This window comes from Macaca mulatta, chromosome 7 (genome assembly GCF_049350105.2).
Source record: "Macaca mulatta isolate MMU2019108-1 chromosome 7, T2T-MMU8v2.0, whole genome shotgun sequence".
In the NCBI taxonomy this organism is placed as follows: Eukaryota; Metazoa; Chordata; class Mammalia; order Primates; family Cercopithecidae; genus Macaca; species Macaca mulatta.
In genome coordinates this window covers 123,535,322-123,549,443 of record NC_133412.1, presented here as the reverse complement: position 1 = coordinate 123,549,443, position 14,122 = coordinate 123,535,322, and the positions used below count along the sequence as shown (strand labels likewise).

The 14,122-nt window shown below is 41.6% G+C and overlaps 1 protein-coding gene across 1 annotated transcript in view; it reads left to right on the top strand.

The window, feature by feature from the left end:
* Window positions 1–83: 83 nt before the first annotated feature.
* L2HGDH (L-2-hydroxyglutarate dehydrogenase) overlaps window positions 84–14,122 on the top strand; it is a 70,795-nt gene continuing 56,756 nt past the window's right edge. Inside the window, exons 1-3 of the mRNA XM_001099959.5 lie at window positions 84–298; window positions 8,978–9,093; window positions 9,837–9,988. Coding sequence (XP_001099959.1) covers window positions 159–298; window positions 8,978–9,093; window positions 9,837–9,988 — 408 coding nt within the window. The 5' untranslated portion in view covers window positions 84–158. The remainder of the gene's footprint in view (window positions 299–8,977; window positions 9,094–9,836; window positions 9,989–14,122) is intronic.

Below are 14,122 nucleotides of genomic sequence, written 5' to 3'. Positions count from 1 at the left end.
GCCGCGCGCGCCCATTGGCCACCGCAGCCTCTCCCACATGGGGCGAAGGCGCGCACTTCATTGGCCCCCGCATGAGGGGCGGGGCTAGAGGACGCCGGTCTCCGGCCGTGGAGGGTCAAGTGGCGGCTTCTGAACGCTGAGGCAGGGGAGCGTAGGGGATGGTGCCGGCGCTGCGTTATTTGGTTGGTGCCTGCGGACGGGCCCGCGGGGGTTTCGCCGGGGGCTTCCTTGGGGCGTGCGGGTCGGCGTCTGGGAGGCCCCGACCGCTGTGTGGAGGTGGCCGCAGCGCCAGCACCAGGTGAGTGACAGCTGGTCCTCCCCGCCGCCTGCACTGCTGCCTCTCGCAGAGGCACCTGGTGGTGGACCTGTGCCTCTGTTCCTATTTCCCTGTCCCGGGGTGAGAGCAGGTTGGGGTCTTGTGGCGCTCCAACCTCGGATCCCAGGAGCTACCAACCTGCAGGTTCATTCGTTGTATTTACGGGCTGGAGGAAAGGCAGTGTATAGAGTAGAGGTCAAGAGTAGCTCTGGCTTTGAGCAACCCGTTCACTTGCTGTTGAACTCTGGGCTACTTAACCTCCTTAAGAGCTCAGTCGTGAATGGGACCTTAGCGTCTCCTGTAGGTGGTCGTTTGAAGGATAAAAGGACCTAGCACACAGTGTAAGCAATCAAATATGCTGTTTATTAGCTGGCGTCTTTGGCGTTGCTTGGAAGATCTGAATACAGTCTTAAATCAGTTCCTGGCACACCCCGCATAGAGTTTCCCCCATCGGAAGCAGCTCTTATGCTAATCAAAGCCCGCAGAATTCAGTGTCCTGTGATTTATAGTTTGGACGTGACTTTCGAAACCACTGTCTTTCTCTGCCCTCTGTAGAAGAAACAGTTTGTGTGAAGGCTGTAAGGCTTGGAGAGGTTTTGGCTATTTTGAGGACTAGAAGGTGGGCCATATGAGTGTGACTGAAGCTTAGTGGAAGACAGATGGTGTGGAATGACCCGGGAGAAGGACTACATCACAGCAAGGTTTTTATTTTATTTTAACCACACGTTAACTTTTATTCTAAGAGCCACGGGAAACTATTTAAAAGGGTTTTAAGAAGAGGCTACACTTTGGGAGGCCGAGGCGGGCGGATCGCCTGAGGTCAGAAGTTGGAGACCAGCCTAACCAACATGGCAAAACCCCGTCTCTACTAAAAATATTTTAAAAATTAGCCTGGCGTGTTGGTGAGCCCCTGTAATCCCAGTTACTCGGGAGCCTTAGGCAGGAGAATCGCTCGAACGTGGGAGGCGGAGGTTGCAGTGAGTCGAGATCGCGCCATTGCACTCTAGCCTGGGCAACAGAGCGAGACTCTGTCCCGCAAAAAAAGAAAGAAAGAAGAGACTAGCGATTAAATGTTGATGTTGTAAAAGTTGACTGGCTGCTGCGTGTTGGTGGATGAGGGGAGTAGAGTGGGAGACCAGTAATAGTGATTGTGATTTTTTGTGGGGCATGTAGACAGTTCTTTTGGGAAGCTTTTCTTAAGGAAAGAAAAGTAGGGCTAGTGAAAGTTTTGTTTATACTTAAAATGTTTTTTAAAACAATTTTTGGAGTCAGGGTCTCACTCTGTTGCCAAGGCTGGTTTGCAGTGGCACAATCATAACGCAGCCTCCACCCTCTTGGGCTCAAGTGATCCTCCCGCCTCAGCCCCCCTCCCCAACTCTTCCTGCCCTCCAGAAGCTGGGACCACAGGCAGCTAATTATTTTCCTATTTTTTGTAGAGACGTCGCCCAGGCTGGTCTCGAACCCCTGACCTCAAGTGAACCTCCCTCTTCAGCCCCCCAAAGGGCTGACAGTACAGGTGTAAGCCACTGTGCCTGACCTATACTTTTATTTTGAAATAATTATAGATCCATTGGAAGTTGCAAAAATAGTACAGGCCAAGCATGGTGACTCAGGCCTGTAATCCCAGTGCTTTGGGAGGCTGAGGCAGGAGGATCACTTGAGCCCAGGAGTTTGAGACCAGCCTGGGCAAAATATGAGATCCCATCTCTACAAAATAAAAAATAAAATTAAATAAACAGTACAAAGAGATCCCATGTACCCTTCACCCCATTTACCCTAATGAAAACGTCTTATATAACTGTAGTACAATATCAAAACCAGGAAATTGATATTGGCAAAATCCATGGACATTGTTCAGCTTTCATCAGTTTTACATGTATTCGTGTGTGTGTGTGTGTGTGTAGTTCTATGCAGTTTAATCATATGTATTAATTTGTGTAACTACCACCTCAATTAAGATATGAAAATGTGGCCAGGCATGGTGGCTCAGGCCTATAATCCCAGCACTTTAGGAGGCCGAGTTGGGAGGATCGGTTGAGCCTGAGTTGGAGACTAGCCTGGGCAACAAAGGGAGACAGCAAAACCCCTGCTCTACACAAAAATTAAAAAATAATTAGCCAGGTGTGGTGGCTTGCTCCTGTAGTCCTTGTGGAGCTGAGGCAGGAGGATCACCTGAGCCCAGGAGGTTGAAGGTGTGGTGACCTATGGTTACACCACTGCACTGAAGCGTGGACAACAGAGCAAGACTCTCTTAAAAAAAAAAAAAAAAAAAAAAAAAAGGTGATATAAAAAAATTCTGTTGCCACAAGGTTATCTGTTGTGTTACCTATCTCTTTATATTCACACCTTCCTCTCCATTATTCCTAACTCTTGGCAACTGTGAATCTAAATTTTTTTTTTTTTTTTTTTTTTTTTACACAGAGTCTCGCTCTGTCACCCAGGCTAGAGTGCAATGGCATGATCACGCCTCTTTGCAACCTCTGTCTCCTGGGTTGAAGTGATTCTCCTGCCTCAGCCTCCCGAGTAGCTGGGATTACAGGCATGTGCCACCACGCCCAGCTAATTTTGTATTTTGAGTAGAGATGGGGTTTCACCATGTTGGCCAGGCTGGTCTCAAAACTCACCTCAGGTGATCCATCCGCCTCAGCCTCCCAAAGTGTTAGGGTTATAGGCATGAGCCACTGCACCCTGCCTGAAATTTTTTATATCACCAAATATTTACTATAAAACTTTTAGAAAAAGGACAAAATCTTTGGACCTTGAGATGACATCAAAAGCGTGATCTCTAAAAGAAAAAAATGGACAAAATGGACTTCATCAAAATGAAAAACTTTTGCTCTGCAAAAGACTGTTAAGAGGATGAAAAAACTACCAAGAGATTGGGAAAAAATACCAGCAACTGCATATCTCCCAAAGGACTATTACATAAAATACATAAAGAACTCTCAAAACAAGCCTTTGGAGACCGGCTTTTTTCGCACAGCATAATGTCCTTAAGATCCATCCAAGGTGTCGCCTGTATTGATAGCGGGTTTTTCAAAATTGTTGAATAGAATTCCATGGTATGGATACATCACAGTTTAACCATTTAACATTAGTTGAAAAACATCTGAGCTGCTTCCAGTTTTTGGCTATTATGAATAAAGCTACTATGAACATTCATGTTCAGGCGTTTGTATGAACAAAAGTTTTCATTTCTCTAGAATAAATGCCCAAGAATGCAGTTGCTGAGTCATGTAGTAAGTCCATGTTTAGTTTTTTTTTTTTTTAAGAAACTGCCATACTCTTTCAGAGTGGCTGTATTATTTTACATTCCCACCAGCTATGTGTGAGTAATCCAGTTTCCCTTCATTCTCACCAGCATTTGGGGTTATCACTTTTTAAATTTTAGCCATTCTGATAGAGATGTAGTGATATTGTGGTTTTTATTTACATTTCTCTGATGCAATGGTGTTTGAACAATGCAGTGACTAATGGTATTGAACATCTTTTCATGTGCTTCTTTGCCATCTGTGTATCTGTCTTGTTTGATGAAATGTTTGTTAATATCTTTTGCCCACTTTTTGTTTTTTTTTTTTGGAGAAGGAGTTCTGCTCTTGTTGCCCAGGCTGGAGTGCAGTGGCGTGATCTCGGCTCACCACAACCTCTGCCTGCTGGATTCAAGCAATCTTCCTGCCTCAGCCTCCCGAGCAGCTGGGATTACAGGCATGCGCCACCATTCCTGGCTAATTTTGTATTTTTGGCAGAAATGGGGTTTCTCCATGTTGTCATGGCTGGTCTCAAACTCCCGACCTCAGGTGATCTGCCCGCTGTGGTCTCCCAAAGTACTGGGATTAAAGGCGTGAGCCATCGTGCCTGGCCTGCCTATTTTCTAAATGGCTTGTTTCGAGAGTTCTTTTATGTATGAGTCCTTTGGGAGGTATGCAGTTCCTAGTATTTTTTTTCCCAATCTCTTAGTTTTTTATCCTCTTAACAGAGTCCTTTGCAGAGCAAAAGTTTTACGTTTTAATAAAGTCCATTTTATCTATTTTTTTCTTTTATGGATCATGTTTTTGATGTCAACTCTAAGTTCCAAGATTTTGTCCTATTTTTTCCTGAAAATTTTAAAGTGAATATTTGGTGATATAAAAAAATTCGTGTTAATGTTTTTAACTATAATGGTAGTGTGTGTTTTTAGAGATGCCTTTTAGAAATAACACTGAAATATTTACAGATGAAATAATGTGATGTTTAATATTTGCACCAAAATAGTATACTACAGGAGAGGATGAAATAGAGTTTAGAAGAAGCCAGATTTGCTGTGAGTTGATAATTAGTGAAGCTGGGTGATGTATATATGGGGCTTCATTGAACTATTTTGTCTAACTTTGTGTAGGTATGAACTTTTCCATAAAAAGATTAAGACAATTATCTGTTAAACCATTCATTGGGGTTAACTTGAGATGAAGTGAGTTGTAGAGAAAGATGTCCCTTTCAGCCTCCATGGTTAGCTTAGCCTGCACCTGTCCTCCAGTGTTCATCTGTGACTGTTGTTCTGTTCATCGTTCTCCGTAGTGGATGCTTGGAGATTTGTGCTTTAGTTTGTGAAACATATTTCAATGATTTTGTGTCACTGGATAAAACAGTGATTCTTCAGATTTGAGGAGGGGGAGTGAAGGGTGGCACATGTAGTTGGAAAAAGCATATTCAGTATGATAGTTTTATGTTTGAAAATAAGAAGAGTTTATTCATGGTTGTAATATAATCTGCAAAAACAATATATTGGCTGGGAATCTGTACCAAGGTAATAATTCTAAGTGGAAGGTCTACCTCCCCAAAAGCTTTTGTGTTATAATTATCAAAAGGCAGCAAGGGGCCATGTGCAGTGGCTCATGCCTGTATTCCCAGCATTTGGGGAGGCTGAGGCAATTGGATCACCTGAGGTCAGGAGTTTGAGACCAGCCTGACCAACATGGTGAAACCTTGTCTCTACTAAAAATACAAAAACTACCCCAGCATGGTGGTGTTCACCTATAATCTCAGCTACTAGGGAGGCTGAGGCAGGAGAACCGCTTGAACCTGGGAGTGGGAAGTTGCAGTGAGCCGAGATCATGCCGCTCCACTCCAGTGTGGGCAACAGAGTGAGACCCTGACTCCAAAATTTTTTTAAACATTTTCAGTATAAACAAAACTTACACTAGCCCTGCTTTTTCTTACCTTAAGAAAAGCTTCCCAAAAGAACTGTCTACATGACTCACAAGTAATCACTATTACTGGTCTCCCACTCTACTACCCCCATCCACCAACACACAGCAGCCAGAGTCAACTTTTAGAACATCAACATTCAATCACTAGCCTCCGTCTAAAAAAAAAAAACAAAAAAAAAAAACAAAAAAACAAAAACAAAAAACCCAAAAAACAAAAGGCAGCAAGGATGAGAACATTATTATGGAAGTCAAAACCACCTGTGTAAGTGCCAAGGTTATGCTACCTTTTACAGAAAAGTGAGGCTTGAAGGCAAAGCAAAGTATCATAGTTGAACTTGAAAGTAAGAAACAAAAACAGTGTGAAAGTTGTCTCTCTTATACACACACAGCCATGTAATTGATGTGGATATCAACTTGATAAATTAAAAAAATACAGCCAGATACGGTGGCTTATGCCTGTAATCCCAGCATTTTGGGAGGCCAAGGCGGGCGGATCACGAGGTCAAGAGATCAAGACCATCCTGGCCAACATGGTGAAACCCGTCTCTACTAAACATACAAAAATTAGCTGGGCCTGGTGGCGCACACCTGTAGTCCCAGCTACTCAGGAGGCTGAGGCAGGAGAATCACTTGAACCCAGGAGCTGGAGGTTGCAATGAGCCGAGATTATGCCACTGCACTCCAACCTGGTGACAGAGCCAGACTCCGTCTCATCAAAAAACAAAACAAAACAAAAAAAAACAGTCGGTCAAAACAGTCGGTCCTCATTTTTGTGGGTTCTGCATCTGCAGATTCAATCAACTATGGATCAAAATATTTGGAAAAAACTATAAAAAATAACACAATTTAAAATACAGTATAACAACTATTCACATAGCATTTACATGGTACTATGTACTGTAAGTAATCCAGAGATGACTTAAAGTATATTGGAGAATGTGTGTAGATTATATGCAAATACTGTGCCATTTCATAGAAAAGACTTGAACATATGCGGATTTCCCATGGTATCCATGGGAGTCCTGAAACCAATCCCTTGTGGGTATTGAGGGGTGACTATGTATAAAATACGATTAAGTAATACACATACAAATATCTTAAGTATTTGTAAATGTTTTGAACACCTACGTTAGTGGAAGATTATAGAGGTTTTGAAAAATAAAAAGCCTATCTTAACAATAGTTATTCTTCTGGAATTCTTCAAAGCCAGGATATTTTAGAATCCATAAAACATCTGTTTATTGTGACAGTTGTGTAAAGGGTCAATGGCTAGATAAAAGATACCTTTTATCTACTGAACTTATGTTTTTAAAAACCTGTTTAAAGGCTTGGACTTCCAAATACACTCTGATCATATTAGTAATTTTTTAGTTGACCACTGTAAGCATTTGCCAATAACTAGTATTAATGTAGTGGACCCAGAATCCCATTTTGCTTGTGCTGCTCTTTTTATACCCTCTCTTTTTAAATGAGGTGTCATTCACTATCCTTGACAACCATTTTATCCAATCTAAAGCTGCTGCAGGAGAACCACCTGCCGAGCATCACCTGGAGGTTCTCCCTGTTTAAGTTATGAGGCTTATGCTCTGACCGAGGGAACTTTATCCACTTATGACCCCCAAATTAATTTAAGATGTAGGATTTGATTTATCAAGCTTACATGTTAGTTCCTAGTTGTCCAGGTATCTGTTTCTGGTTCCAGATATAGCCATAGATGTGGTAACAATTCTAATAAAATTTATGTGCTTTGCTAAGGATTTTGAAATTGAAACTTAGGTCACTTTTCAAAGAAAGGCCCTAATCTCTTGAAATTTCCCTCTGTCTACTGTTCCTAGAAGATCCATATTTGTTGACCATCAGGTTAGTGTTAAAGGTAATCTTTTAAGCTTCTAATTGCAGAGTTATATAAATTATACATGCCTGTTCTAAATTTTGTAAATGGTTGTATAATCAGGGTTTGCCATGGCAAAGATTGTGGTTCCTAAGCCCATTTCTGGACCAATTATTGCCCCAAGGTTTATTTTCTCAGAGTTGTTTCCTTCTCAAAAACATGTAAAAATTCTTGCACACTAAAGTGTTAAAGCTTTAATGTGCTAACGCATTGTCAAGAATACTACATTGGAATTTTAAAAGGATAAGTAGTAGAAGCATGACTATGCTTAACACAAAGTATACTCATGCACTGCATAACAACGTTTTGGTCAACCACAGACTGCATGTACAATGGTGATACCAAAGATTATAATACCTGTTTTTTTCTGTACCTTTTTTTATATTTACACATTTTTAGATGCACAGATACTTACCATTGTGTTACAGTTGCCTGCAGTATTCAATATAGTAACCTGCTGTACAGGCTTGTAGTCTAGGAGCAATAGGCTATACCATATAGCCTAGGTGTACAGTAAGCTATATCATCTAGGTTTGTGTAAGTACATTCTGTGATGTTGCACAATGAAATCACCTAGCAATGCATTTCTTAGAACCTATCTCTATGGTTAAGCAATGCATGACTGCAGTCACTTATGTAACCAGCCCGGCTGCTGTGCTATGGAAATATAGAGCAGATTGGGCAACCAGCTATCCTGCCTGCCAGTAAGCTGTAGTTGATTACCCTGCTGACCAGCGATGTGTATAACTTTTGAGGGTTTTTTTTTTTAATGCGTATAACTTTTTTTTTTTTTTGAAACAGGGTCTGGTCTGTCTTTCAGGCTGGAGTGCAGTGGCATGACCTCGACTCATTGCAACCTCCGCCTCCCAGGTTCAAGCGATTCTCCAGCCTTAGCCTCCCGAGTAGTTGGGATTACAGGTGCCTGCCACCACACCCAGCTAATTTTTGTATTTTTAGTAAAGATGGGGTTCTACCATGTTGGCCAAGCTGGTCTTGAACTCCTAACCTCAAGTGATCCACCTGCCTTGGCCTCCCAAAGTGCTGGGATTACCGGCATGAGCCATCACACCCAGCTTTGATTTGTATAACTTTTAAGGGTTTTTTTTTTTTTTTTAAATACATGTGAAACCAAATAGCACAGGGCCCAATACTTTTTTTTTTTCTTTTTTTTTTTTTTTGAGATGGTGACTTGCTCTGTCACCAGGCTGGAGTGCAGTGGTGCAATCTTGGCTCACTACACCCTCCGCTTCCCAGGTTCAAGTGATTCTCCTGCCTCAGCCTCCTGAGTAACTGGGACTACAGGTGTGCGCCACCACGCCCAGCTAATTTTTGTATGTTTAGTAAAGTTGGGGTTTCACTATGTTGGCCAGGATGGTCTCGAGCTCTTGACCTCGTGATCCGCCCGCCTTGGCCTCCCAAAATGCTGGGATTACAGGCATGAGCCACCACGCCTGGCTGCCCAGTACATTTTAATGATTACAAATTAATAGTTTAATTGTCCATTGATGATGAATATTATGCATGTGAAGTTTGGTGAGGTCTACTGTAAATATGCATTACTTTAAAGATGACTTTCTTTTGAAGCTCGTTTGATATAGTCATCATTGGTGGCGGAATTGTGGGGCTTGCCTCTGCCAGAGCACTCATCCTGCGACATCCATCACTTTCTATTGGTGTTCTGGAAAAGGAGAAAGATTTAGGTATGTATATAATCAAAGTTGTTCTTTGGGCTTACTTGGGCATCTGCTTATTTTGTCTGTTCTGAATCTTTCATGCTGAATGTCAATGTTAGTATCTTAGTTTGTGTTCTAAAAGCAGAGTGTGGGACAAGGACATGGCTATAGGTTATTTATTTGAGAGGTTAAAGCGCAGTGTGGGACACAGAGGACATGTTTATAGGTTATTTATTTGAGATGTTATCTGAGGAAACAGGAGTGAGGGGGTGAGGAAAGTAAGACAGGGAGGGAGGAAAAGACATGAGAACACATCAAGATTGCTGTGGTGAGCTCGATTCCACCGGAACCTCTGAGGAGCAGTATAATGTCTCCCAGGATTGTGCTCACGTATCCGTCAGCTCCTGTCCCTACTGGTTGAGGATTGCTGCTGGTGATGTTGAGCACCCTGTGCCTTTCTCTAAAAAAGTTAGCAGAGGCCCCAAGGCAGAGTGCAAAGAGACATAGTGGGCCCCTGAAGTGGTGTGCTGGTAATGAGAGGTAAGTTTGTGCACCAAAGTTGTAGTTTAAATCAAGAGACGGACTGGAGGGATGCAACATGGATACCAGGGATGGCTGTGAGAAGAAGCTACCAGTTATCTGAACGAATTCAGGCAGAATTTTACATGATGTGGTCTCTAATAGCTTCAACTATTAGTTTGTTCTCTTACCTCTTATGTTTTGTATGAATCACGTACTTACTCTTATACCCTGTTTGTCTTATTCTGTAGCTGTTCACCAGACTGGACATAACAGTGGTGTCATACATAGTGGAATTTATTATAAACCTGAGTCTCTGAAAGCCAAATTATGTGTACAAGGTGCAGCCCTTCTCTATGAATACTGTCAGCAAAAGGGAATTTCCTACAAGCAGTGTGGCAAGGTATGGCATTTTACCAGAGCCTTGACTGATTTCCAACTAGCGTTTTCTTAGTGATGTTTAGTATTACATTTTTAAAAAATATGGTATTTTGTTTCTTTGTATCTATGTAATTTTTGAAATCTAATCTTAGGGAAGAACTAAAAAAAGATGGTGTGACTTTATGTAATTTTCTAAATAAAAGTTTTATTGACATATAATTTATGCACCATACATTTCGCCCTTTTAAAGTGCACAGATCAGTTTTTAGTATACTCACAGAGCTGAGCAATCATCACCACTATCTAATTTTAGGCTTTTTCATCACCCCAAAAAGAAACCCCATATCCATTAACAGTCACTCCCCATTTCCACCTTCCCTGATGCTCTAGCAACCACTTTCTGTCTTTGTGGATTTGCCTTTTCTGCACTTTTCATATAAATACCTTCATATGCTATGTGGTCTTTTGTGCTGACTTCTTTCATTTAGCATAATGTTGTCAAAGTCCATCCATGTTATAGCATGAATCAGTACTTCATGGCTTTTGTGGCTGAACAATATTCCATTGTATGAATATACCACATTTTGTTTATTTGTTCATCAGTTGATAGACATGTGGATTGTTTCCACCTTTTGGCTGCTATGGATACTGCTGCTATGAACATTCATGTACAAGTTTTTGTGTGAACATATGTTTTCATTTATGTTGGGTATATACCTGGGAGTGGAATTGCTGGTTGTCAGGGTAACTCCATGTTTAACATTTTGAGGAACTGCCAAATGGTTTTCCAAAGCGCTGTACTATTTTACATTCCCACCAGTAATTAATTAGGATTCCAATTTTCCATGTCCTTGCCAACATCTATTTTGATTTGTCTTTTTTATTTTAGCCATCCTAGTGGAAGTTTTGATTTGCAGTTCCCTAGGGATAATGATGTTGAGTGTCTTTTATTTCTTCCTTTTTAGAAAATAGTTCTATTTTCTAAATATTAGCCAGATACTGTGGCTAATGCCTGTAATCCCGGCACTTTGGAAGGCCAAGGCTGGAGGATCACTTGAGCCCAAGGGTTCGAGACCAGCTCAGGCAACATAGTGAGACCCCATCTCTACAAAAAATTTAAAAAGTTAGCCAGGTGCGATGGTGCACACCTATAGTCCCAGCTACTTGGGAGGCTGAGGTGGGAGGACTGCTTGAGCCTGGGAGATCGAGGCTGCAATGATCCATGATCATGCCACTGTATTTCAGCCTGGGGGACAGAGCGAGGCCTTGTCTCAAAAAAAAAAAAAAATTAAAATTATTACTTTTTAACTTTATTTCTTATTTAAAAGTTGAGACGGGATCTTTCTTTGTTCCCCAGGCTGGTCTCAAACTCCTGGCTTCAAGCACTCCTCCTGCCTTGGCCTCCTAAAGTGCTGGGATTACAGGTGTGAGCCACTGTGCCTGGCCTAAAATTATTTTTTAATTGACAAAAACTGTATATATTTATCATGTACAACATGTTGTTTTGAAGTATGTATACGTTGTGGGCCGGGCACGATAGCTCACGCCTGCCTGCAATCCCAGCACTTTGGGAGGCTGAGGCAGGTGGATCACGTGAGGTCAGGAGTTTGCGAACAGCCTGGCCAACATGGTGAAACCCCATCTCTACTAAAAATATAAAAATTAGCCAGCTGTGGTAGCACACACCTGCGATGCCAGCTACTTGGGAGGCCGAAGCACGAGAATTGCTTGACCCTGGGAGGCAGAGGTTGCAGTGAGCCGAGACCTCACCACTGAATTCCAGCCTGGGCAACAGAGTGAGACTCTGTCTCAATAAGTATGTGTACATTGTGGAATGGCTAAATCAAGCTCACCAACATATGCATTACCTTTCATACTTATTTTTTTTTATGATGCAAAGACTTAAATCTACTCTCTGAGCAGTCTTCAAGAATATAATACGTTATTAACTACAGTCAACATTTTGCGTAAAAGATATCCTGAACTTACTTCTCTTACTTAACTGAAATGTTGTGTCCTTTAACAAGTATCTTTCCATACCACCCCTGCCTCCCTGCCACCCCCAGCCCCTGGTAACCACCATTCCACTCTCTACCTCTGTGAGTTCAACTTTTTGAGATTCTACATATAAATGAGATCATGCAGCATTTATCTTTCTGTGCTTGGTTTATTTCACCTAAGATAATGTCCTCCAGGTTCATCTCTGTTGTCATTTGTGGCATGGACCATTTGTGACAATAGAGATGAACATGGAGGATATTATCTTAAGTATTTCTCATTATCTTAAAGATTTTCTCCTTTTTTAAGGATGACTGGTATTTTGTTGTGTATCCGCCCAACCCGGCCTCCCACAGTGTTGGGATTACAGGCGTGAGCCACCACGCCTGGCCTGATCATATGGTGTTTGTCCTTCATCTTGTTGATACGATGTGTCACATTGATTCATTTACATATGTTGAACCATCCTTTGCATCCCTGGGTTAAATCCCACTTGGTCATGATGAATGATCTTTTTAATGTGTTGTTGAATTTGGCTTGCTAATATTTTGTTAAGGATTTTTGTATAGTGTTCATCAGGGATATTGGCCTATAGTTTTCATTTTTTTGATGTGTCTTTGTCTGGTTTTGGTATTGGTACTACCAGCCTCATGGAATGTGTTTGGAAATATTTCCTCCTCTATTTTATGGAATAGTTTGAGTAGGGTTTGGTATTAGTTCTTCTTTAAATGTTTGGTAAAATTTAGCAGTGAAGCCATCAGGTTCTGGGCTTTTCTTTACTGGGAGACTTTTTATTATGGCTTCGCTCTTATTGCTTGTTATTGGTTTGTTCAGGTTTTGGATTTCTTCATGGTTCAATCTTGGTAGGTTGTATGTGTCCAGGAATTTATTCATTTCTTCTAAGTTTTCTAATTTATTGGCATATATATTTGGTCATAGTAGCCTTTAACAATTTTTTGAATTACTGTGGTATTGATTGTAATATCTCCTTTTTCATCTCTGACTTTATGTATCTGGGTCTTCTCTTTTTCTTAGTCTGACTAAAAATTTGTCAATTCTATTTATCTTTTCAAAAAAACCAACCTTTCATTAATCTTTTGTATTGTTTTCTTTGTTTCGATTTCATTTATTTCTGCTCTGATCTTCATTATTTCTTTCCTTCTACTAATTTTGCATTTGGTATGCTCTTGCTTTTCTAGTTTTTTAAGATGCATTGTTAGATTATATGAAGTTCTACTTTTTTGATATAGGTGCTTATAGCTATAAACTTTCCTGTTAGTACGGCTTTTGCTGTTTCCCATAGGTTTTGGTATGTTGTGTTTCTGTTTTCATTTGTTTCATTTAGGAGCATATTGGTTTTGTTTGCTTGTTTATTTTTTTTAGATAGAGTCTCACTCTGTCACCCAGGCTGGAATATAGTGGCACTATCACAGATCACTGGAGCCTTGACCTCCCAGGCTCAAACAGTCATCCCACCAGCCGGGCGTGGTGGCTCATGCCCATAATCCCAGCACTTTGGGAGGCCGAGGCAGGGGGGATCACCTGAGGTTGGGAGTTCGAGACCAGCCTGACCAAGATGGAGAAACCCCGTCTCTACTAAAAATACAAAATTAGCTGGGTGTTTTGGTGCATGCCTGTAATCCCAGCTACTTGGGAGGCTGAGGCAGGATAATTAATTGCTAGAACCTGGGAGGCAGAGGTTACAGTGAGCTGAGATCGTGCCATTGCACTCCAACCTGGGCAACAAGAGTGAAACTCTGTCTCAAAAAAAAAAAAAAAAAGAAAAAAAAAAGTCCTTCTACCTCAACCTCTGGAGTAATGGGGATCACAGGTGCACCACCATGCCTGGCTAATTTTTTTTTTTTTTTTTTTTTTTTGAGATGGAGTCTTGCTGCCACCCAGCCTGGAGTGCAATGATGCCATCTCAGCTCACTGCATCCTCCACCTCCTGGGTTCAAGCAATTCTCCAGCCTCAGCCTCCCAAGTAGCTGCGACTACAGGTGCACACCACCACGCCTGGCTAATTTTTGTATTTTTAGTAGAGATGTGGTTTCACCTTGTTAACTAGGCTGGTCTCAAACTCCTGACCTCAAGTGATCTACCCGCCTCAGCCTCCCAAAGTGCTGGGATTACAGGTGTGAGCCACCATGCCCAATCA